The 26,418-nt window shown below is 40.0% G+C and overlaps 1 protein-coding gene and 1 long non-coding RNA gene across 2 annotated transcripts; one reads left to right on the forward strand and one right to left on the reverse strand.

Moving 5' to 3' along the window:
- Positions 1-113: 113 nt before the first annotated feature.
- Positions 114-2,462, forward strand: LOC112942901. Its single transcript, XR_003248478.1, has 2 exons — positions 114-289; positions 2,036-2,462. It is a non-coding gene; the product is annotated as an uncharacterized LOC112942901 (long non-coding RNA).
- Positions 2,463-3,406: 944 nt separating this feature from the next.
- Positions 3,407-26,278, reverse strand: HNRNPLL (heterogeneous nuclear ribonucleoprotein L like). Its single transcript, XM_026033949.1, has 13 exons — positions 26,087-26,278; positions 18,843-18,961; positions 17,238-17,475; positions 14,473-14,558; positions 12,331-12,427; positions 12,168-12,240; positions 8,121-8,192; positions 6,839-7,056; positions 6,545-6,666; positions 5,929-6,130; positions 5,555-5,612; positions 5,299-5,397; positions 3,407-4,451 (listed from the first exon to the last, which is right to left on the reverse strand). Exons 1-13 carry the CDS (start codon positions 26,276-26,278, stop codon positions 4,396-4,398), a joined length of 1,632 nt encoding a protein of 543 aa, XP_025889734.1. The 3' UTR covers positions 3,407-4,395.
- Positions 26,279-26,418: the final 140 nt, after the last annotated feature.

Raw genomic sequence — 26,418 nt, forward strand, 5'->3', positions numbered from 1 at the left:
TCGGTGTGCTTGCCCACCAACTATCACTTCTAGGATTTTTTAGTACTGTGTGTTTGCATTCGAGTGAAACCATCGCGTGTCGCTTACAGGAGGGGGAGACCACAAATAGAAATGGCGTCAAGAAGAAGAAAACGACTCAAGTCCCAGCTTATCTCGTCTTGAATAACTGCACACCACATCCTGCAGAAGTGCTAACCTCAGCCGCCCGCCGCACCACGAGCCCCTCTGAGCGCCGGTTCTGGCTACCCTATTCCTGCTATTCCTGCCGGGACGAGCTCCTGGATCCCAGGTTAGTTATTTTGCCTCCACCAAGTACCACGTAGCTGCCGGCTCCCCAGTGCATTCCCACAGTATCCGTGGGAAGGCCCAGGTGCAGAAAGACAGCAAGTATTCCCTATCTAAGGCTTCCCTGGTGAATAGAAACCAACATTTTTTCCACACTAATTTAAAATAAGTGGGCTGAACAGTTAAGAAAATATGGCCCAAGAGCTAGAGGGAACAAAGGAAGCGGGCACTACACGTCTTCTAAGACAGGGTAGTCTTTAGGCGAGACCCCACACGCGAGGCTGCTTGTCTGGCTGCGGTTTGACGTGCACCGTTCAGGGGGCTCCAAGTTCCCGGATTTGTTTTCCGGAGGCTGCCGGCTGCCCGTATTTGGCAGTACATTTAGTGTGGGAAGCAAACACGGCAGTGACAACAGGCCAGGGCGCTGCCGGGCCGCGCCACCGGGCACGGGAACTGCCACGAGGCAAGCGGCACCGCACGGACCCCGCGTTCCCTTTTGGGTTCCAGGCCCATAAAAGCAAAAGGCTTTGGACATCAGTTTAAACTGCACCTAGTTTAAGGTCAAAACCAGAAGAATGCTATTTTCCACTTGAGGAGCTCTTCACAGGGAGCTGTGCCCATATCCAAAGCTTTACTTACCTGTGCCTTCCCACATGCTATTTCTGCCCAAACCAGGCCAAAGTGAACAAGATTTTAGAGATTAATGGCACCCCTGTAAGTGGCAGAAAACAAAACAAGAGGCTGCATGGATATAAATCACCAGAGCAGCTAAAAAATCCCAAGAAGTTACAGATGTGAAAATACACCATCATATTTTGAAGATGCAAAAAATCCAAAAGATTCCCAAATATTTGCCATCTGGGATGTGTTTAAACAGGTGTGTGTGTTCCTAGACTTAGGTTATTATTTAGCAAAAGAGACTGAGCGTCCTCTCCACTGAAAGATCCCAGCAAGTTCCAGCTCTATTTGGAAGAAAACACACAGCAGGAAAAGGAGCAAGTTGCATTTAATTACAACAAGGAGGGTTTCAGGCAGTTACAAGCCAGCCTACCCCAAACATTATCCCTTACTGAAAGACAGACTTAAGTGACACCACATGAAAATTGCATCATTCCTTTTACACAGCAAAACACCCGAACATTCCCTAAAAGGTTTTTTTTTTTTTTATATCCTTTCTTCTATCACCCTAGCAACACATTCTACCTACCTAACTGTGGTGGTATAGAAAGTGAAAAAGCAACAACTCTTCCCACTTCTTCCTCATATATGGGAAAATAAATAAAGCAAATAGATTAGGGTATAATGGAAAACCAGAAGATCTCAACTTCAATATATCATTTACCTCCAATGAAAAGCGGTCCATTAGGGGAAAAACAAAAAGGCTTTCTTAAAAATAATAAAAAATAACCCCCACAATGTCATGACTATATTACAATGTGAACGTGAACTGCTTATGCACAGGAAATCTGCATAGCAATGTTGACTAATTTGAGCATATGGCTTATGCAAAAGGGACAGAAAAATTGCATCAAGAGACCTCAGTGCTTTCATCTACACTAGCAAATGTTCCAAGTGGTCGCTGTCAACCACCACTTATTTGGGCTCTGTCCTAATGAGCACGATTACAGAGGAACACAGCCCATGATCGTGGGAGGAGACCACCAGCATAATTCCTTCCCACATCGAAGCCCAGGGGAACATACTTGCTTTTTGCAGCAAAATACTAACAAGCCATCGTTCCTCTTCTCAGCTTTCTCAGGAACACATCAGGAACGTGACTGTTTTAAGAAGAAAGAAGTACAAACTGTTTCACAGTCTCCTCTCTTCCCCATGTGGTGCAGGCTATTCTCACTTGAGAACAGGGACCTCCAGTTGACGGAAAATCCTCTCAGATACGCCCAGAACTAGCCTGTCCTCTGTCTCTGTCTGAGCCACGGGAAAGATGCCTTTCACCAAGACACCTTAGACACCTCCCCAGAGGATATGGTAACGTTAAAGTGCTTTTCTATAAAAACCTGAATGTTTTAGGGTCACTCATCCTACATCCCAAACAGGACCAGCAGTAACATGACTATTTTTAATATCTAACTACGAAATTTCTGACTTCTTGAATTACATTAATACTAGTAACAATGCAAGCTGTGACAAGAGAAACATGTTTCCACAGAACATTCAAGCAGCTAAAGGAAAAATAAATGATTGGGAAAAGACCTTTTACAGTCAGAACGGTGGCAGCACGGGACATTTCACGAGTACCCAGCCTCTCCTTTGGCAAGTGGCAAGGGACGGCACATAGCCTTCTAGACTGGAGCCTTCTGGAAGGAATTTCCAAGGCAGAAGCAGCAAGGCTGAAAGAAAGGGCCCTTAAAAAGCAAGCCTGCCGTTAATACTCCAAATTGTATGCAGAAGGCAACGTGAAATGAGGGCTGCCAAGCACTGTGCAGCCATCCCACGGCTCCCTGGACAGACGTGTTCGTAGCATGAAGTGCAGAAATACTCGTTACGAGGAGAGCGGGAGCAAAATGGGGACGAAGCTGAATCACTGCTGGCTGGAAAACCTGAAAGACAGATGACTCATGTGCCCGTGTCTGCTTAGGTGTTTCTACCTTGAAATTAAAAGTGGGGAAAGTCTAGTCTGTATTTAAAGTTGTGTGCAATACCCACAATCTGCAAACAGGCTGCAACACACTCCCTTCAAAGGCAAGCTTACCTGCATGAATAATCCTGCACTTGAAGACAGGAACAAAGAAAACGGGATAAAGCTGCAAGATTAAACGGCCAAAAAAGTAGATTTTCTTTGACCACTAAAAGCAGAATTTGGGGGTGGGGGGGGTGGGGAAGGCGCATTGAACACTTTTGTTGCCTGTTCTGAAAGGGGAGGAAACATGGAAAACTGCTGCCAAACTGTCATGTCTGTATTCCCATTTGGGACTAAGACAGCACCAACTCCAGCTCTGTAACAGAGAATTGAGGGACAAAACAAAGCATCTTCCCCAAAATATTTCTCATTTAGTTGCATTACATAAGAGTCGTGAGAAGCATGTTAGCCACCTATTACAGGTGGGATTCCTATAGGTGGGAATATATTCCTATAGGGTGAGAGGCAAGCCAAGTCTGTTCACCCTATGCATCTTTTTATCACAGGAGTGGAATAAAACCAGGCAAAAGGAAATAAAACACTGATAAATGTTAAGTATCATTCAAATCAACAGTCCAGCTATGAGAGAGTATGGTGGGGCTTGCGTCTTTTGCTTTAGCTATGTTTACATGTTTGTTCTGTTGCAATCAATTCTCTGTTCTCACATATCCATTTCTTAACATTTACTAAGTCATAAATATTTTAAAAGTCAAGAGAATACGATAAACCCCAAGATTTAGATTTAAGTTATGGGAAATGAGGATGAACACACTGACACAGGCTTCCAATTTTAATTTCCGAAAGGCCCCTACGGTGGGACTAGCTATAGATGGCATCATGCTAATGCAAATGCAATTTAAAAAAACAAACCAAACCACTTTAAATAAGTATGAATTCACACTATACACGTGTACATACTTATTTTTTTCTACCTTAGCTTTGTTTGAAATATAAGTCTATACTAAAAATTCAGTATGTGCACCATCAACCTGATTTAAGCATTTTATAAATACAAGCTTTTTAGTATTTATTGCAGCATACTTCACAACTTACTGAAAAACAAGTTCTACATTTAAAATTCTGATGTAATCAGACAATTAAAACTACAAATGGAAAAATACTTGCTAATCTTCAACATCAAAAAGGCAAATAAATTTCATTTTTTGAAGGAAACTATTGACATTTTAGGGTCTGAATGTACACTATGTTATTGGTCTTTAGACTTTTGAAGTTACTACATTAATGAAATGCAAGTAGCTAGCTTACAACATGTACTTCTCAGAGGCAAAGAGAAAAAAAATCTGTTTTATATTTATGAAGGAACATCCATTTATTATAAAACAAGATAAGATATTAGAATTAAGTTGAAACAAGGCAACATTAGAGCAACCACTTTAGAGCTTTGTGAATGAAGTGTAGTTTCAGACTTGCAAATTGAGGCAAACACAGCTCTTAACATGCTGTCCTCTTCTCTATAAATGGGATGAAGTAGAGAAGCAAAGCTTCAAGGTGTAAGGGTTAGAGCCATCTGTCAGGAGACAAAAGAACATACTCAATAAAATGCACTCCGCAACACTCGATTAAGGTATCTTGCACACTGACTTTTTTGGGGGGGGGGGGGGGGCTTTTTTTAATAGTCATTTAATCGTCTTTTAATAGTCTCATAGACATCTTTAATTATGCAGAGAAACAAAGGGACGGATTTCATCACAAGAGAATAAGGATGGCACTTCAGTTGTTCAGCTATACACAATTAAAGGACATTCCACCATTATAAGTGCCCCTCCTCCCTTCTAATCAACTTCGATGATCTGGCAAAGGCAAAAGGCCACAGACGGGTAAGGAAGCCTCCCTTGTTTTAACATGTAATCCCATTTGATGCTACGTGGCTGTATGGCTTTTTTTTTTTTTTTCCATGTTGAAAATTTTCAGATTCTTCTAACCAAATGTATTTCAGATTTCTCTGCAATCACTGTGAGAGGCTTTATAAAGCTTGATCAGTTTGTTATACATTAGATATTATTTTGATGACAGTGGATTTTTAAGCAATTCTTTTCCTGCCTTCCTTCTTTCTGAAGACAGGGAAAGGGAGAAAAATCCACAAACATATTGGATTTTTACAGGTTGACTCAAAAGTGAGGAAAATTCTCATTTAGCTTGACCCTAGTGTACCATAGAGGATTACATACTATGCTATATATACACATAAATATTATATAAAGATATATACATATACACATAAAGTAAATAAAACGCTTTTTAGCTGCAGAGATGGGCTACTGAAGCCTCATGTTCTACAGCAAAGATAATACAAAAGAAGAAAAAAAGTTTGCTTTTATAAATGAGAGAAAAAAAACCCAGCAAGACTGACTTACTTGGTACTCTTATCTGGTAGTGATTAAGTACAGTGAGGGCTTCCACTGCATCTGTCTTACATTCCCATTCCAACAGACCAGAAAGTGTTTTGGCAGAGGCTGTCAGAGTGGGAAGAAAAACAAGACAAAACAAAACACACACACACACACACACACAAAAAAAAAAAAAAAAAAAAAAAAAGGAGGAGGAGAAATGGTATCAGTAAGCTCCACTGCCAGGCTTGAAAAGCACCTCAAATAGGTCAAGTTTACTTACGTTTTGGATCGAACACTTTGTACTTAATAAAGCTGAGAACTTCGTGATCTTCACACAACTGCCACAAAAATAAAATAAACAGTAAAACTCCAATAAAAGCGCACACAAGCACTATTTGCAAAAATGCCAACATTTCCTAGAAGAGATATAAAAGGAAACACTGGCTCCTTAAGAGAGTTTCCATGAATTTATAGCAATCATTAAAGAAACAATCTCATGGATCCAGTAAGTCTCTCACAGACTGTAGTCTTGCTCTTGTTCTACAAGATTTCCCCCCCGCGCCCCCCCCCAAAACAAAGCACATTAACAAATCACCAATTTTATTTTGGGGGGACACACAGTGGGAGAGAAGAGCAGCTGTTTCAATTGCCTACCTTTACAAAGGTTTCTTCAGTAACACACAGCGGTACATTGTAATAATGCAGCACACAAGACGGTGGTTGGATGATGTTCTTAGATGCTTGGCCAGCACTGGTGAAGCGATTATTCTTACTCATTGCGAAATCCTTGTAACTACTTGTGCCATCCTCCAGTTCAAATATCTGGCTTGGAACTACCGAGTGCTGTTTGGAAACACTGGGATTTAAGGAGATACAGTTGAAGTTTTTTAAACAGTGAAGACTTGCATATTTTGCCCACAAAATATTCATGGAATTGGAACAGAGCTGACATTTCTTTTCAACAACTTGAAATAAAAGGAGAACAAGATGAGCTGGGTTTGATACCTTCCTTAAAAGCCATGGAAAGTGCAAAAAACTGCATTCGGTAACATGTCTTAATAGGCAAGCTAGATAATGCCTATATACGTTATTAATGTAATTTTTTACTGCAATGGTCAACTGTCAATTTTTTTTGAGTATACAGAATACAAATAGTAGTTGCAAATAGGAAATCATCACTGTGACAGTGATGACAAAGCAATGGGATACCTTCCCTGTGCAACCTCAGAACCTTTCGTCAGACTATTAATGTAATAAACAAAGTACTTACCAGACATTAAGCCTCTTTCCAAATAATTTGACATTGTTGAGATGCGTGACAGCTCTTTCTACAGCATATTCATCACCCATTTCAACCAGTGCTGTGCCTGGAATAGTCTTCATAAATTTCACCTGAGGCAGATGAGGAAAAAATGACAACGCAATGAACAGCACAAGTAACAATTTTACATGTTGTCAAAAAATATTTTTACATCATCTGAACCATGTCTTTTCCAAAACAACTAGATTGACAAATGTGGCTTTAGTACAGCAGCCTCTAAACTTCTTATGGAGGATATCTCACCTTCTCAATGTTTCCATACAAGCAGAACAGGTTGAAGACCCTTGAGCAGTTCATCTTTAGCTGATGCAACCCACTGACCATGACAACCGAACCAGAAGGATTCCCACCGTGCATGTAGGAGGACGATGCCTGGGGCAATGGATAAGCAACGAGCTCTGGAGTGTCACGAGATCCCATTCGGTACCGGCTCGGTAAGGGCAATAAAGGACCGTGCGACCCTAAGGGAATTAAAGATCACGTTTTCATGCTACTTGAAATGCAAGTTTCGTTACTTAATTATGCACTGAAGCCCACATATATAATGCATAATTAAAGCAGGCAACAACAAAAACAAAGCTACAGCAATGCTGTTAACTCTTTCTAGTTGTAATAAACAAGACTTCATCTCTTCCCTTTAATATTTTGAGTCTTATAATAAAATGGAAGGAGAGAGATGTTTCATAGTATTGTTTTATAGAAGACCAGAAAAGGCATCTCACTAAGCATTTTGATGACTGATTGAGGAGCAGGTTGTACCCCGCCCAAAAGTATGCTTAACAATCTGTCCCCCAGTATCTACCAAAAAATTAAACATAAAGCCATCAAAACCAAATATTTAAAATAAACAGCCATCTCTACGGTCACATCTGCAGAAGACTTGTCACCAAACAGCTCATTTGTAAAAAGCAGAAGCACTTAAAACCTCACCAGTATTGCAAACAGAAGCTGTCCTGATTTCCACTAAGTGAAAGTGATGGCAGATCTTTCCGTGCAGATAGCACAGCTAACAACTGCATCGCTTGCCACCTCAAAGTCATAGCAGTTAATTCTAAAACATCTCATATAGGGACGTGGCTGCACTTTTCAACATGAGCTACACTCAAAGGAACACAAAGCACACAACTGGTAGCTTTGCAGGCAAAGACTTTGCAGAGCTGTGGGTTGCCCTAAATCATTTATCAAGCTGCCTCGGATTTTCGAGAAGAAAGCTGCTTTCTGCAGCGCAGATGTTACTTTCTACCCATTGCCTACAGCAGTTGCAGCTGACAAAAACATTTTTCAAAGGATACAATTGTAGAGCCTGATGCTCTCCCCATGAAAAAAATGTTACTGTAATAACAGCTCTATGGATTTCCATCTATCACTAGCATTTTTAGAATATGGCCTGACAGCACCACATGTATAGCATAATACTGAACTATGCATGCTGTAGAGAGATTTATGGTTATGCATTGACTAGATATTTGGAATTCCACGTAACATGTGCAGAAGTTACTGCCACCTGTGATCCTATGTTACTTACCGTATCCATCATGTCTAAAGGATGATGGGTGCTCTCCCAAAATAGCTTGCCTCTGGCGGCCCTTCCCTCTGTCTAATATGTGGGAAGGAAAAGAAAACAATTTAATATGGACAAGTATGCACTTGATTTCTCAAGTAAGACACAATGCTTCTATTTAAGAGGCAAAAGAAACAGTAATTTCAGTCCTTGTTAACTTTATAAGCAGTTTCTCATTCGTTATATGTTTAAAAATCACAAGCTGTAGCCTGGGACACCAAAATTAAAAGATTCATCCGTATAATAAATACCACTTAAGTTGATTAGGGGAGGAATGGGATAATGGCCAATGAAGAGATGCTGACATTTAAAGTCTATGGAAACACCCAACAGTTCTCCTAAAAAGACATCACACATTATTATAGGTAACACCATACAGCAGGATTTACCTATGTGTCTCTTAAAACAAATTTGAAATGCAGTACTTTTGAAAGACAGTACCTGAATCATAATATTAGCTTCAACAGCAACACATTTTCAAAGTGGGCTTCTTTCAAGAAGTTTCAGCATAAGCCAACAACAACCTGTATTACATGGTTTCATAATCAGTAAACAGAGAGCATTACATACGTGTACATATATATTTACAGAACACCTACTGATTTAAGGGCGTGCTGAAAGGATTGTACATTCTTGCATTATCAGCAGCATAAAACAGGTTAATTGAGGAAAAAAACATCACTGAATAATGCACTCAATCAATGGTCAATCCTTTAAGAAAACCCAGTTCTCTATGATATAAAGTTAAGCAAGGGGTCTACATTACTGGAGAAAAGCAGTGCATCGTAGTCAAAGCAGTGTTTTCTAATTAATACATAATGCATGGCAAAGAAAATCTGAACTTTTTTGGGTGTGTGTGGTAAGCAGCAAATCATTTTCATATATATATATATTTTTTTTTATTATTATTTTTAAATCTGTTCTTGAAAAGCCACATTGAAAATGTGGGGCAAGTTACTCAATTTGCAACAGTTTCTCCAATCATTAAATATGACTGCTGAAAATGGCATCTCCAGCCCAGTGCAGCTGGAGATACATCCTCCAAAACCAAGAACTATTCACATTAAATAACACACAGTGGGAGATGAAAACCCATGTGCCTTTTCTCCTCAGGATTTTGAGGACAGGTTTTAAGCAAGTCAGACAATTACTCTGGCAATAGAGCTTAAAGAGAGATGAGCACTGACTGCTTTCAAACATCCAGAAAGAAAAGCAATTTTATCTGCAATTGATTCTCCAATTTAATCAAGCTCTGTTTGCCATTTCCCTTTTAGGGTGATAGCCCTGAATCTCTTAGCTTGGGAAAGTGGATGGGCACCCTTACTGGTTAATTTGAGCACCTACACTGTATGCAATCAGCTTTGTAATTCTAGCCCATAATGCTGATCCCATGAAAGTGTGCACAGTGAAAGACTGGAACCTTGGAATAAGAAGTGCTAGGAGAGCTCTGTTTAACAAATATTTCCTCCTGGTGGCAGCGCAGTCCACTGCCCTCTCCTTTCTCCACACTTGTTTCTTCCTTGAAATAAGTCTCTGATGGTGCCAGTACAAATATTTGCACAAGCAAGCAGTGAAGCAGATCTAAAGCCTGATTTATACTAAAAATAACCTTGAAAGGTTGTTTTATAAAAATCTTTCTTTTCTTAGCCTTTTTTTTTTTTTCTTTCTTCTTTTTTTTTTCTTCCTTGAAATAAGTCTCTGATGGTGCCAGTACAAATATTTGCACAAGCAAGCAGTGAAGCAGATCTAAAGCCTGATTTATACTAAAAATAACCTTGAAAGGTTGTTTTATAAAAATCTTTCTTTTCTTAGCCTTTTTTTTTTTTTTTTTCTTTTTTTTTTTTTTTTAATTAATAAATTGGAATCCTGAGCCTCAGAGCACCATGACAAATCTAGGGGAAATACAGAAGCTGAGTAAACTGGTAATTACCACCGAAAGAAACAAATTTGGGAGCTTTTATTGATAGAAAGGGAGTACTAGCCTGCCTGTCCTCAGAATAAAAACTCCTCTGGGCCGAGATTTTGTTTGCCAAAGTCAGAACGCTGCCAGTCAGTCAGACAAAGTTCTGAGGCCCAATAACAGTGCTGCAAGAATAAGTTGAAGGGAAAATGCTAAAACACTGATGGAAGAATCCATGGATGTAACTGCTCTAAATATCTGCTTTCTCAACTATATTTTATGGTTCGCTCAATTGTTCATATTATCTTTTTTTTCAGGCCACAATTAAAAGTAAAATCATAGTATATAATATCTCATCCCTTTCAATATAAATCTCGTGCCTTTCTTCTTATAGTGAAGTCATGTGCAGAGAAGAGAGAGAAGCTCTCAGAGTAAGAAAAAAAGGAAAAGAGTAGCGTCAGTTCTTGAGAAAAAGCAAACTGCACCTATGTTGAGTTTTTCATTTTCCACTGTTGTTTGTTTTGCTCAGGGAACATCTAGTTCATACAGCCATATCTATCTGCAGACCAATTATTTAATGAAATTAGATGCATGATGGTATAATTCAATCTCAAAACACTGCAGCACCCAAAAGTCACACAAGTCCAATTATTTTTTTCAGACTTTTTCTTGCCTTTTAGTTTCTTCAAAGTCTCTTCTTCATTTTGGAATTTGAGGGAAAAATTGAATGCATATTCTCTAAACTGCAACCAATACTGTAGCTCCCTTGTTAACCTTTTACAAGAACTTTTGTTTTGAAAATTCAAAACCTGCAATTTTAGTTGTACAACAGTTTTACAAGACCAGCGTCTCTACAGAATTACTCTGAAAGTGCACGTCACAGGAAACAGCCAGGGGCCTGGCTCTCAGATAGCCTTTGATATATATTCTGTCTTAGACACTTTGTCTTCACTTATCTAACTTTACATTGCAAACACGGTTGTACATAAGTTATAGAACACTGCACTCAATAGTTACATTTTCTTTTCCTCTCTCTCTCTCTCTCTTTTTTTTTTTTTTTTTAAAAAAGATGAGCACTTCGCAAGTGTCAGGCAACCCAGCAGTTTATCTTCACATGCATAGGCATAATTTTCACTAACATAAGTTAAGCTCTGGGTAATTTTTACAGCTGAGTACTTAAGAGACAATACTAGACCAACTATGTGTCTCCCTGTTTCAAATACTTAAATATAACTGAGGGGACCTATTTGATATTGTACTGCTCAGTCCCAACTACCTACAGTTAAGGATCAAGGTTACCTATAACTAGACAATATTTACACTGTTAAGAATGAATTCAACTCTCACATACAGCAAACAATAAAACATTTACAACAATGTCGGTAATATCAACCAGAGAGGTTCTTAGTTTTGGAAAGTCTCATTCTTTCACTTGGAATTTTAAGGGAAATAAGACCAGCATACATACAAATTTGAACAGATCGGGTACAGTCTATCGTATTATTGATCCCATACAAATCTGAAGTACTGAAAGTGTCCTCCTTTAAAAACTTGTGGTGGTGGTGGTGCATGCAGTATGCAGACAAGGTGAATTGCAAGTCTGAGGTCTTTCAGAGGGCTTTTTTTTTTAATTATTTGTTTGGCTTTTGGTTTTTTTTTAGTTTTTTTTTTTTTTGCTGATGCCGATGTGGTGCATGATGAAGTGTAGAGTCAGCCTGCTGAAGTCCTCTATCCTTCTTAATGCCTTGTCCAGCATAGGGGAAAAATTAAAAAAACAAAAAAAAACAAAACCAAAAGAGTCCTTTCCAAGGAGAAGCAGTGTGCGAGTTTGTAGTTTGCAAGCAATAGTCTGCATCAGGTTTCCTCTCCTCCAAAGAGAGAGAGCTGCTTGGAGAAATGCGAGTCCTTGAGAACCGCGAAGGTGCTTGCAGGTGTGGGCTCCTGGTTGAGCTCAGGGGCTCAGCACACGGCAGTAGGGGGCACTAGGACTCAGGGTTAACGCGCCGGGTTACACAGCCTCGGAAATGCCTACTGCGATAGAGCCTGACCGCACGCGAAGGGCTGCGCTTAGCACGGGCAAACACGCACGGGGATAACGTACGAACACCTACCTCGGCGGCCCAGGTACGGTTTAGTGTAGTCCCAGCTATCGTTGTCGTTTCTAATGACATTAAGTCGAGTTGGCTGTTCAAAAACAGTAAAAGTGGGAAAAAAGTTACGTCGGGACTATATGCGTACCATGAGTAAAATTAAGAGAGAAGGTCCAAGCATTACCCTTGCATATTCAATCTTGAGCGTGCAGCATCCTGCATAGATATCTGCTCCGTTGAGTGCAGCCTTCGCCTTCTGGGCACAAAACACTGATTCAAACATACACATCATGTTAAGGATACTTCTTTTCTCCAGATTTCTCCATCATGCACTCTTTTGCTCTAAAATGGTTTTGTTTTTGTAGCCTGCAGGTATTTTGCCATGGCCACACCTTATAGCCACTCTGAACAGACGCACTTAAAAGTAGGTAGGCACAGAAATGTTTCCAAGAGCTCTCAGGCTTAACTTACGTTCAAGTATCTGTTTCTGAGATGTAAGTGGTGCAAGATGACACCATTCATACAGAAATAGGTTCTTTAGGGGTGTATTATATAGATGCACGCTTTGTTTATGCTGCAAGCCTATGCGGTTTTCGAAAGACAAACACTCCAGGCGTGTGCAAAAGATCTTGTATCAAAAATACAAGTTGTTTGCTTGGAGTTTGCTTAAATGCACTGCTCAAAGCAGATGCATAGATCAAAAGCCCAACATGTAAGTTATTTCATATCCTCTATATACTCCCACACCAATTCTACTAGAAATATAAAAATGTGCTTTAGCACAAAGAGCCTTGGAGCAGGGCAATCCATGGTCCCATACATATTTAATAGCACAGTAGTGCCCCAAAGCTTGAATCCTGCAGCAGGCCAGGCATCTCATGCCATCCTTGGATATAACTTAGTGACATTTTGAAAGTATTCCCCATCAATACAATATTTGTTGTATTTTCTATATTCAACATGGCCCGGCTTCCTCCACCAACACGGAAACCCACACTGGAAGTGTTCAGATGCCTTGAGATTGTCAAAATAAAAAATAAGAAGAATTAAGTCCTCAGAACCTCTAAGGTTAGAAGCTGGCTAGAACTGCAAGAGCAAGTTCTGCAAAAGCCATGAGCATGGCAACTAGTAATGACACTAATATTGTGGCGACCCTTTCAGATAAGGTGCATCCTGAGGCTCCCCTATGGCTTTTTTTCCTCCCTCAACCTGCACACCTGTACTGCTGCATTACTCTGCTCACATTTGAGAGGTTTCTTTCAACCACTGTATATTTTTGTTCATTTGTTTATTAAAAGGCACACTGTACATTTCAATCCAAAGAAGAGGCACAAGAGGTCGATTTTAAGAGAGTACATAAACAGGAGCCTCTCCCACAACTTCCCTAAGCTTTCACAACACGGCAGGGAACAGCTCCCTGGCTGTACCAAAAGTCATCTGAAGCAAAGAGCGCTGGCCACAGATTTGCAACACTATCACAGCAAGTCAAACCACTGTCTCTTGGGCCGTATAGCTTATGTCTTTTGCACAAATAAGAGTGATTAGTTTGCATTTGTGAAAGTTGGGGCAATTCTTCGTTTCTGGCCAAAAAAAACAACCCAAACCAAATCAAAAACAAACCAATGAAGCCAATGGTTACGTTAAGTATGTCACAAAAATGTACCAATACAGCTGGCCACACTGACAGTAGCTGAAATCAATAAAGATTGTATGAGATTTGTATACAAACTTCCCTAAAATGTTGTATACAAATAGGAGGGCAATCAGAATGGTCTACTGGAGTTTTGTAAACTAAGGCTTAATGAGGAGAGACTTTGGACCTTGCAAACTGCAGTAACACATTAACAGCTCTGAACATGCGTCCTGTGTATGACTTACTGATACAAACAGAATAAACAGCACCACAATAGAAGGGACAAATTTCCTCAACACATGATAAATAGGTCAAGGAGGCCTAAGCTAGTCACGTGTTTCATTAAGTCAGAATACAAAAATAAGCACTATAGCTATTATAGAGTTTAAAGAAGTCAGACCATACTTTTACGTGCCCTCACCCAATGAACACAGGCAGAAACCATAAAACTCTCTGTGCTCTGTGTTCAATCCATGAAACATTTCACGCCCACAACTATTAGTCTTAGGATTACACCATGCAATTTTGAGACCTCTTTTTGATATACAAGACCTTGTAATTTCTATCATGTACTTAAAGTAAAATAGCACTTAGATGCACCGGTTTTACAGAAATACAATGGTGTCAACATTTTCATGTTAAATCCCATCTGCAACTGAGCTCCTACAGGAGGAAAAAAATCCAAAAGGATATTCAACCATAGCTTGTATTCCATTCCTCTTGAATATAACAATGCGCTGAACTTTTCCAACAGGGTTGCACACAGTATACAAGACATCCTAGGGAAAGATGACAAATATTTAAGTAGGAAATACTTTAATATTTATGATAGGAAATTTCAAGCATATTAGGTTCACAGAACATTTATTTCACTGGCACTTAAGGCCAAAGAAAAAGCTTGTTACCTTTTAATTTATCATTTTCTCTCTACAATCAAACAATTGTGACTATCATTTTTATGATTTAATTTATTGCATCACAGACAGTCAAAGCCTGGAAAGAAAAATCTTCCATGTTAAGCACTCAAAAGTTAAGGACAAAGGTCTTCGATGTTAATAGTGTTAAAAACCATGGAATTACATCCATGCTTCGAGCTGTCGTTCCTTTTTAAGCATGCACTTAGCCCCATAAATTTTCACTGAAGAGTCGAGACAAAGTATTGCCAAAGCACAAATGCCAATGTGAAATCATGATTATGGCCTGCTTCCTTTTGTAAGACTGATGGGGTGCTTCCCCCCCCCTTTTTTTTTTCCAATTGTTCTTTTGCAGAAAAGTAGCCTTGGGCAGACCAAAACGTAAACATAGCTATCAAAGGCAGAATTTCAGTTCTAGTCACTGGGAACCAAAAGACACTGCAAGTGGCTGAAGGGTTTCTTTCCTTAAGGCCGGGAAAACTGCTGACAGTAAACACAAGATTCATGCAAATGCATTGGTCGAGTTTTGCTTCCACCAGCTCTTCCCTAGACTATCACAGAAATCACAAAATTCAAAACTATTTTCAGTGCTGCAAGGAAAACCAAATACCCCCTTACCCACAAAAAGGGTTATCTATAAGATATATACATTTTATTCATATGCAGTAGCACAAACACTTGGCCTCCATCTCTTCCTGCTTGAAATGTCCCAAACACTTCCTAGCTCCAGAACACATTAATTTTAAAAATCAACCAAGTGTTCAAAATGCAGTCATGCAGAAGTACATTTTAAAGAAAGATTTAGTGCTGGCTTTATCCAGCACTATAATGGATATACTTTATACTGTAGAGTATCTACAAAAAAAGCAAAAGCAACTTAGTTTCAGGGGTGGGCAGTTCAGTAGGTAAAGCACTTCCACCACGTTCCTTGTGCTGGTAGGAAAGGGTTAGAGGAAAGAACTAACAGGCAACAGCAGAGGTTTGCCTGAAAAGACAGCAAAGATTGACCTATTGGCCAAGCCTAAGATTTATTTCCCTTGTTCCATTTACATAAATATTCCTACTTTCTATGGGTGCATTTACTTTTCCAAGTTGCTACAGGTAGCGTGACAGCCTTGACTCATTTGAACTGTCTTTGATGAGCTCTGATGCTTGCAATAAGTTTCCCAAATCCATCTGCATTTGTTGTTCGTTGATACATTCCAAACAGTTGGGAGCATCAGGGAAGAGGAGGGTTTTTTTGTAGCTACTCTACAATTGAAGCCTCAGCATTCCCGTGAACCTACCCTGACCCTGTAAGACGATTTGGATATTAGAATTTTCTGCAGGCATCCTGGTAAGGCTCAGTTGTTTTCACAAAGCGAACAGAGATACCCACAAAACTCATGCTGCTGCACAAAACCCACTTTTCAAAATTCAAAATACAGTCACATGCAGGGAGTATTTTAAATTAGTTAATGGATTTGTTTACACAGCTCAAAGCATGTATATTTTTAAACACTGATGAAAAAGCAACTCACATATTTGCCATGCTTCTCAAAAGCTAATCAAGAAATAAAAGGCGCCATCACTGATGATTTAACAAGAGAAAAACATATCTGTGCTCACAAAGCAGTAAAGCAAGAAGCATGATACAGAATGGATTGCTTGTCAAATTAAGCAATATCAGGAACACTGAGCTGCAGTCCATTTGCTTACATAGCACACACATAGCTTAACACTTGCATTGAGTTACATGGTTCCACACAAATTAAATCCTTGGAATCATCTAAACTGCCCAATAACGACTCCTTTCTCTAAGTTCTGCTTATACTACAGTACAACAATAATGAAGCCAATAAATATACTTTTTTTTTTTTTTTCGGAAATACTCCTGTGCAATTCAATGGCGTATAGTGTAAATCTTTACAGAAAATACAAGCAGATATTCCAATGAATTAGAAAATACACATTCTTAAATACCAGTAGAAGTTAAAAAAAAAGCATCTGTACCACGAACAGATGACACTAAATTAGGATGCAACTGTATATATGGCATGACTAGAAATACTGAAAGCTAAGAAGTACTAGCCCAGAATAAGAGATGAAGAATCCATCAAATTGGATTTGGTCATCAACACAAAATTTCAACATTGCACAAAGGAAATATTTAAGAATGAAGGAAAATAATAAAGTAACCCTTCTTACTGGAAAATTGCCATGTGCTATAAATTGAACTTATTCCTCAGGGCCTGAAAGCTAGATGACCTTCCTATTATGGCAACACACTTGGAAATACTGCGGAAGTATGTAGCAACTTAAAACATTTCAAAACGCTGACCTCTGAAGTCTTCAAATATATTGCCAAATACCCGTGAACAACAACAGCAACAGGACAGACTCAAACTTGCAGGATACTCATGAGAGGATGGTTTTAAACTTTGGTAGGAACCTGTACTTTTTGACCCCTGCTTCCTGATAAGCAGCAAATAACAAACAGTACAAAACAGAAGTAATATGGAAAGAGATTGCCCTGTCTTTGTTTAATATTAAGAAGAAACATACCACTGTAATTGGATAGAGAGGATTCTGAATTGACAACAGGAGAACTTTATTTCCACCAGATGGGTCATCAGTGTTCCCTGGCCGAGTAATCCTTTTACTTGTTGAATAGTTGAAAAAGGCTTGCTGTCCAGCGATATATACTGGCTCATCTGCTGCAAATGTTACACATTTCTTGGCACTTTCTACGTTTTCAAACTCCACCAGAGCCTGTCGCTTAAACGGCATCATCATGACATAGCTGGTAAGAGAAACAGTACAATAATTGTAATTGTACTACAATTGTAATAGTACAATATTACACTCTTTAATGCTTGCTCAAACAACTCCAAAAATCCATAACTGTTAGATATGAGCATTATTTTTCTCAGCAATTCCAAATGAAGACATGAAGGAAAACTAGGTCTCCCCACACCCATTTTTCAGTCCTAGTTATTTCTTTCTAGAATATTTGTATAAAATGATTAAGGAATTGTATCAATAAGAAAAATAAGCAACAAACAGTTGTTTTTCTGAAAAAGTTTAATACATGAGAACATTCCAACAATGCAACTATCTATTTCCCTACTAACTTTTCAGAGCTTCAATTTCAATGCAGAAAATTAAATTTGCCGAAGAAATTTATGAGGTAAAGGATCAAAATGCAAACTAGTTTAAAAAAAAAAAAAAAAAGTTGGTATATTACACTAAATACCCTTGTAGCTAACTTTTCTTTTTTTAAAAAAAATATTGTTTTTCTGGCATAAAAAAAAAGACAGTAAATAAACAGAAATACTCTGCTTATCTAAAATAAGATACATACAAATTCAAGATGCTTTTTCTAAAGATAGCGGTTTTTGAAAAGTAAACCTCTCAGACTAAAATAGTTAACTTGTATTTTTGAACAACCCTGTGCTTATTTTTAAAATCCTGGTACTAGTATATATGCGGTTATTTGAATCTTAAAGTAGTTAAAATCTAATTGCAGAAATATTTTTACCATGATGATTTCACCTCATGCCTCTGAAAAGAACGGCTATACACTTTCCTACTTCCTGCATAACTCTACCATAGTCTACATTCTAGAACTATTTACAAAAACTCTGTATCTTCAATTAAGCTTTTAATTGGGAAGAATTGCACATTTCCAAAATGAGGTCCTCAAAGCTCAGGATAACTAATCCCAACAACTCCTGTTTATAACTTCAATTACACACGAGGAATCTTTGGACCACACAATCAAATGAAATATTTAAGCACTCTAATTTGACCGCTGAAGGGGCTGTTGTTGAAAAACTATCTCATTCTGCAGGTCTTAGCACAAGATTTCACAAGCACTGTGAAAACCAGGACAGCAGCATCTGTTCTGGCACATTCCTATCCCTTGCATATTCACTTATACTGAGACAACCACTTCAGTACTGTTTTGCAGTTCAATTTATCTAGAGCTTATATAAAATTTGAAGAGTAGCCGTGCCACTGAAGTCTAATTACTACTAGATTCTAAGGCACATAGACTGTAATTCTGCATGTTCAAACTCAACCTACATAGAAAAAGAAGAGCAGAGCATCTTTACACAGAAGATCAGTAACAAGTTCAGTTAGAAGATCCGTAATCAGTTCACATACCATATGGTTCCAAACTTTTCCAGAGCTTCCACAAGATCAGCTTCCACAACTGATTCACAGAGTCCTCGGACATGAACAACTGGTGAAACGGAGACTTTGTGATGACTTCCCCCTGCATCCTAGCAGCAACAAAAATGAAATTTAGAAATCAATATAGCATATACAGCAGCACAGCTATCATTAAATAAAGTATTTGACAGACAGTAAATTGGATCTAAAAGTGGCTATCCACACAAATGATCCAAATATGTTGTATAAAATATAAAATATAGCTTTCCTTTTCAAACAGACTGCAAATTTCAGTTACTCAAATCTACTTGCCATTAAATCTACAAAGACTTTCGCTTATGCGTTTGCCCAAGTAAGACTATTTCGATGTAAAATAAAGCCTATTCTAACACTCAATTCTATCTCATCCATTCAAAAACAGAAGTGGATTAAAAAAGTGGGGGGAAAGAAAGAGGAGAGGTGAACAACATAGGTTTTCAGTAAGATGTATCAATATTGCTTATTTTCTTAATGAACTGAGTCCCACAGACTAGTAAAAGCAAAATAAGAAAATCAACATTCCATACTTATTCTCAAAGCACTCTTAATAGACATTTTAAAAAACTCTCTCCATTTCTGTGCATATGCACATGTTCTTTTTTTTTTTTTTTTTTCCACCCTATGCCTCATAAATGTTAACCAATTCAGCCATAGTAAACTACCAGTCAAAATTCCCCTACGAACATTTTCAGAACCAGAGTTGCGAGAACTTCAGACAGACATTTTGTTGGGGGGGAAAAAAAATAAAATAAGGCTTTTTGTAGAAAAAAAAAAGCTTGAATAGATCAGGCTTCAGTCAATTCATCGCTACATGCAAAACCTTAAGCAGGGCTGAAATGTGCCTGAAGCATTCTAAGACAAGAGTAAAAAGAACACTGAAAATCTAAGCCAACAATGGAAGAAAAACAAGGAATAACTGGGCATAATAAAGGCCAGACTAAATATACTGCAATTAACAAAGCGCAAATTTAATACAGACAAGTGTAGCATAAAGTTTACATACTCAAATTAGCCGTTATATCAACGTGTTCGATCTATCGATTTGAATCTTGCTGATTTTTCACTGATTTGGGGGGCGTAGCTGTAGACAAGCTAGTCATAAAAAGTTAATTCTTTGAGCTGCAGACACTTACGGAATTGCAGAAAGAACAAAAATAAACAGATTTTTATTTCCAACTTCTCTGTTCTTTACTTGGGAACACACTTTTCAAAGCTGAAAGCAGACTCACAGAATCCTTCAGAAGAGCACTACAGCAGCAACCACTTTCTCCTGCAAGTCTTGTACTCCAAGATATTCAGATATTAGGCACGTCCACTTTATTTACAGTTTACTTAACAATCAGAAGCTATGAAATCAAATATTTATTCCTCTGAATACCTGTTACTATATTAAGGTTCTGGTTTGTATTCGGAGCACACATTCCCTTTTTCTTTTTTCCTTTAACACATTCAAGAATTCTCCCCTAAAAGACACATTTATCTCTATCAAATGGCAAAAAAAAAAAAAAAAAAAAAAAATTTTTTTTCCCCAATAAGGTAAAGACTGAATACAAAAAGCTGCCTTCCCTAATTCTCAACCTCTGAATTGCTAAATATACGACAAGTTAAGCTTTTCAGAGAACGGATCACAAGGAAACATTTCTCTCTTCCCCATTCAACCTCTTCATTCCATCTCCAGTTTGTGCCTTGTTACATATTCTTCTTTGCATTTGTTTTTAGGGCTTCTGAGAATAAGAACTGTTGTGATTTTCAGAAGAGTGTCACATGCCTTTAATTTGACTGTTCAAGAGATGAAGCTTTCCAGTAGTAATACAAACTTGCTCTCGTAAAAACAAAACACTTCATACATGCATCTTTGAATCCATAATACATGAGGTAAATGCACGTATGCCAGCATCTATACATACATGAGTACAGACCAGAACCACCAACCAAGACAGACTTTGCTCTCTTCTGTAGTTAAGGCAACATTTGTCAGATCAGCCAAATCTTTCAAAAGCCAAGTATCTTCCTCCCTAATACCACAAGGAAAGCATACTTTAGTTCTAGCAGATATAGCAAGAATTCAAAAATCATAGTAACATTGCTGATGTTGTAGGAGCTTAGGCAGGAACTTGAGAAGTGCAAAGCGAAGTACGGCGAGGAAAAAAATTCTCAGTGATATGCCATGAAAGTAAGGGCTTGCCTACATGCCTGGTCTCTATTGTTAAATCATATAATTTCAGAAACTACCATGCCTTACTCAAAATCGTTCCTAATCAGAAAGAGCAAACAGCAGAACAAACTAAGTGCCAGCCAGCCCTTAGCTAAGGAGTATGTTGGCGAGACATGAACATGTTCCACACGTGCGTACTTCTAGCGCCGAAAAATACCCAAAACTCTTAAGGACACACATGTAAACAAGCTTTGCAGCTACCCAACAGCAGCAGCAATCTAACCTAGAAGCATCCTTTATTTCCTCTAAAAGGAGGAGTAGTAAAACCACCATACCACATAAAAAAAACAAGAGCATCTGTCAATGCAGAGCATATTCGCAGCTAAGGTCAGATGGAATACATTCCATCCAAACACTTTTGCTGTTTCTTTCCACAGATGAAAGATACAGGATTTTCACCAAGATCTCACAGCCCTTGTATCTTGAAAACTGCATTGGTTATGTAGCTGGCACAGAGATAAGAGGATAAATTTAAACACTTATCTATCATAAAGCAGATTAAGTCAATCTCCAAGCAGTTTAGAAGTTCACACACAGATTAAAGACAACCAATATTTCCGTTTACAAAGAGGTTTCTCATTAATTCCATCTCAATGGTGGCGCAGAAATGCCACTTAAAACTCCAGCATGACACTTGTCCTCTGCCAAAACCAGCAGAACAGACTAGCTTATTTTACCATCTGTGCTCATCAGTATAAATGGTTTACGGGTCTTTGGTAAAAAGTTCTTGAAGAATCATCAGTTGGGCAATAAAATGCAGTAAAACAGGTAACAGTAACAGCTTTCTGCCTACGCACGCAAGACCAGTAACAGAGGGACAGGAAAAGTTCCCCTCAAAAGAGATGTTAGCAATATAAAAATACGTAACATAGTGACATCAAGTTTCTTCAGAGAATGGAAGCGTGGAGGTGAACATCAATATAACTGTGCTATGCTTTACATGCTTGGTTATTTCATATATATAAAACTAAAATAGAAGCAGCTTCAAAGAATAGCTGTAGAATTTTTGCTTTCATTCTTTGCTGGCCTACGTATTTCTAGGCAACACTTCAAATATTGCACCAGTTTCTTCCTAACAAATTTGCTATTCTAAAGAGTTTTCGCCATCATTTCTTTCTACACACAGATCCATTCTTTATATTCTCTTCAGATGCCTTCTATCTACTATTTTCACCCTAGTTTTATTAGTTTCTTTTTTGACTATCTGCTCCTTCACTCTTTGCTTTACTTGCATGCGTCATCTCCCTTTTCTGCCTTACTACAAATGGATTGCACTCTTCTTTCATACTCTCCCATCTAGACACCTAAAAATATTGTAATTTTTCCAGCTTTTAGGTTCCCTTATTAATAACCTTTTTCCTCTTCCTGCATCTTTCAAATTCTGATTTTTTTTTGATAAATACATCAGAACTAGGAGAGAAAGCCCCAAAATGTTGCTTAATTCGTACCTATGTACAAAATGTTGCTTAATTTAGGTGCCTAAATTTTCATTAATGCCTAGCTATGGGCTGGGCTACATGCAACTGCCTTACAGAAAATGCAAGTTAGTCAAAATTACCGCTTGTGTAGCCAGAAAGAGCAAACTCACACATCACATTCCTGGTAATCTTAGTTCTCTTCACTGAGGAGAGCCCAATAGAGGAAAGATCGTAGCAAAAAGGTAGGCTGCATTTCCTACACATTTTTCAACTACTGGATGTACTTACTATATGATGATGGCGTCAGTTAAAGCAGTTTGCCTCATCGTAATTTCACCTCTATCAGACTCAACTGCCACAATTTCAGCAATTTGGAAGCCGCATGCCAGCAGAGGCTTCTCTCCCTGCCATCTGGGTTTTCTGTAGTCCTGAAGCAACAGCAGTAACTTCTAGAGCACTCTGAAGTAACTAAAGACAGTGTCTTTACCCAAACAAACCCGAAAAGACAATGCTCAAGCATAGCAGGAGGATATACAAGTTTGATCTTGGGATCCAAATCTTGGGATTTGGATTTGCTTTTTGGAGAAGTGGGGAGGAGAAGGGCTTTAAATTCAGTCACATCCCATATCTTGAAAAGGTATCCATCCGTTTTGGATTAAATGGAGGGAGCTGTAGTATTCAGTTGTCCTTGTACATCTTGCCAGAATTCTACCACAGCGCCTCATGTCCCTTTCAACAATTACACCTGCTACAGAAAGTAATATCTACTCTGGCCTCTTTGCTAGCTCCAAATTGTCTTTGCCTCTCTACTCACCACAATTTGAGCATCTTCTTAAAAAAAAAAAAGCCTGCAGCCTCCTGTGACAGATGTGAGATAATTTACTTGAAATGTGAGCTACTTTCTATTCACCGCAGAGCAAGACCATCCTAAATCGGAAATTACAACAGAGTAGCTGAGATGCTGCAAGCAGACATCGCTAGCTTACTTACAGGAACTTGTCTTTATTTCTGTCTCTTCAGAGTCAGTGAACTCTTCAACTTTAGAGAGTTGTTTCAACTCTCTAACTGAAAGAACAGCAATATTAGCCCCTCCTAACTTCATAGAAATAGTTAATAGATATGCGTGTGGGAGACTCCCACTTAAGCATGGGAGAGAGAATATACTCGAAGGCCTCCCAGATACCTTACAATTGACCTCATACATGTCCTTCCCATCTCACTTTCTCCCATTGTTTTGACCCTTTGCTCCAGGCCAATTCCAACTCTTCTACCTAGGCTTAAAAATGACCCAGCACTGCCTCTGTAAGGGTCATTTTTGTCTAAATCTTGTTTCTGTCCCAGAAACTATTGCTGTAAGACCTGTTCTTGCTCTTCCCCTGGACACAAGCACGGCACACAAAGAGGCTGTAAAACCTTTATAGGCAGACAGGCTACCAGTATCCCAGGACACACGTCAGCAGAGTAAGAACATGCTCTGGCCGTTTGTTTTCCCATTTCTCGCTTGTAATCCCCACTCCTTGTAGTTCCTCAGCTTCACCTTCACTTATTCTTTTTTTTTCTGCTCTCTTTTTAGCAACCCAACATACATTTTTTCCTCCTGTCTCAGCCTGGCTCCATCTTATATGCTTTAGATTGGCATATAAATGCCAATTCCTACACAAATAATTTTTTAGTCAGAAGAAAAACCAAAATTCACGTGACTTAACTCCAAAGAAGAATTTTGCTATGGCAAGTCACAGATAAAAGTATTAACAGAAATGTTCATTCTTTATCCATATTGTCTGCTTATGTTACAGCTTTTTCTTAAGAAATTAGTTCAGTCCCTATTGTCAAGGTAATTACTGCCTCTCTGATAGCTGAGTTAGCATCAAGCCATCAAAGAGCACTAGGAGTCTCGAGTAGAGCAACAACCCTCTTATCTTTCTCCTTGCAACACACTGCAATTGATGCAACAGGCTGGGTAAAAACGCTCCTGAGCTAGACTAGCTACAGATCTGTTTCAGTTTCTTCAGCTCATGAGGATCAGCACATGAGGCCAGGGACAGTCTCAATGTTCTCTTTACCTGAATGCACAGCAGGCCCTGGAATGAACCAATACACTGGGTTGACTTGTAGACAATCAGAGCCATAGCCGGAACCCAAAATGCAGGCAAAAAGAAAAACATCCATCAATAAGCAAAACAGTAAAAACTGGCTGACTTTCTAGAATGCTGCAGAGAAGAGGAAAGGCAAGTCGGTAGTTGACTGTCTTGTTCCTGCTGTAAACATTACACGATGTCCAGCTCTCCTATATGACAGGAGTTCCAAGATAATATAAGCAAGCACATAGATTTCATTTAGAACTAGCCACTACGACACATTATACTGCTAATCCTTGACTAAATGGAGCCGATGCCCTGTCAAAAAAACTATGATTTAAAAGTCCTTCTCGCCAGTGATGCAACTTTGCTGCAGTTTATCGGGGAACTTTAGAGAATTCAGTGGATACATTCTCTCCATCAAGAAGTTTAACTCTTGGAGAGACGATAACAGCCAACGCTCCTGTCATTATTTCATTTCAGTCATAAGCCAGTTCTTTTTAGTAACTAACGAAAGAGAGGTATTGAATTTCAAGGTCTCCCATCCAATCAATGCTTTCTCAATCATATCTTTCTCAAGCCGGAAAGAAAAAGTGCCAAAAGAAGAAAAATAAATACAACTGCCTGGACAACCAGCTAGCTAAGAAACAAAAAGCATTACAAAGCATACAAGCATAAGAAAAAGCTGGCTAGCTACAAAGGCATTACTACAAATTCCATCTGTTTCTACAAATCACAGTCTATCTTGACATAAATTCATAAATGAAAGGTATGCTGCAAATAATATTATTAAAAAAAAATCAGAGGACCAATCTTATTTGGGAACGCTGTGGGGGAGGAAGCATAGAATAAGCGAAATTAAAATGGAAATGGTCATTAAAATGGAAATGGTCATTTATGCCGAGCTTTTCTGCCCCGAGGCAGAAAGTAGGACAGTAGGATAGAAGAAACCCTCAGCCTCTCTCTCCTCCCGCTCCCGTTTCTATAGTTACCCTGAGCAACAGGGCAAGCAGGGAGAAGCCGAGGCCACAAGCCCAACCGCAGCAAGCGGCCGGCGGGGCTGAGCCCTGCTCCGGACCCGCGGAGCCAGGGAGCGCCCAGCTCGGCCCCTTCCCGCGGCGGCTGGAGCGCGGCACGGGCCCGCGCTGCCGGCCACGGCGGGGGCTGCACGGGCGTCACCGCGGGCCTCCCACCGCCTCCGCGGACAGCGACCCCCGCCCCGGGGCAGCGCCGCTCGGCCTGGCGACACGGCCGGCGGGCTCCACGCCGAGCAGGCCGCGCGGCCGGAGCGCGCATCCCGCGCGGGCAGAACCGAACCGAACCGAGCTGAGCCGAGCCGAGCCGAACCGAGCCGAACCGAGCCGAAGGGCCTCGCCCGGGGAGGGGGCGGGGCTCGCATGCGCCCCCCTCCCCCCCCCACTGCCCGCGGCCTCCTGAGGGGACGCGCTCCCCCTCCCACCCCCCAACGGCCGCCGCGTCCCTCACCCCGCCCGCGAAGCCGCCGCGCGGCGCCGCCGCCTTCTCCCGCCGGCCGTCGCTCTCCTCCGCGCCGCTGTACTCGATCTCGCCCTCCTCGGCGGCGGCGCTGGGCTTCAGCCGCTTCGCCTGGCTCTCGTAGGCGCCCTCCTCCTCCTCCTCCTCCTCCTCGTACCGCTCTCCAGACGACGGCGACGACATTGCGCCGGGAGGAGGCAGGAGTCGGAAGGAGGGAGGCGGCCCGGCGCGGCGGCCACGAGCCGGGGGCCGAGGAGCGGGGACGGCGCCCGGCGGCGAGCGCCGAGGATGCTCCGCAGCCCGTCCCCACCGCCGCCACACAC

This window comes from Nothoprocta perdicaria, unplaced genomic scaffold (assembly GCF_003342845.1).
Source record: "Nothoprocta perdicaria isolate Ctin4 unplaced genomic scaffold, notPer1 scaffold_138, whole genome shotgun sequence".
Taxonomy (NCBI): Eukaryota; Metazoa; Chordata; class Aves; order Tinamiformes; family Tinamidae; genus Nothoprocta; species Nothoprocta perdicaria.

What these genes read in the sequence shown, in the direction of transcription:
- HNRNPLL (XM_026033949.1), bottom strand. Translation starts at nt 26,278, where the DNA reads ATGTCGTCGCCGTCGTCTGGAGAGCGGTACGAGGAGGAGGAGGAGGAG. An exon ending in ACCGTACCTGGGCCGCCGAG is followed by an intron (nt 8,193 to 12,167) that starts GTAGGTGTTCGT and finishes CCCACATATTAG; the next exon opens with ACAGAGGGAAGGGCCGCCAG. An exon ending in CTTTAGACATGATGGATACG is followed by an intron (nt 7,057 to 8,120) that starts GTAAGTAACATA and finishes TAATTCCCTTAG; the next exon opens with GGTCGCACGGTCCTTTATTG.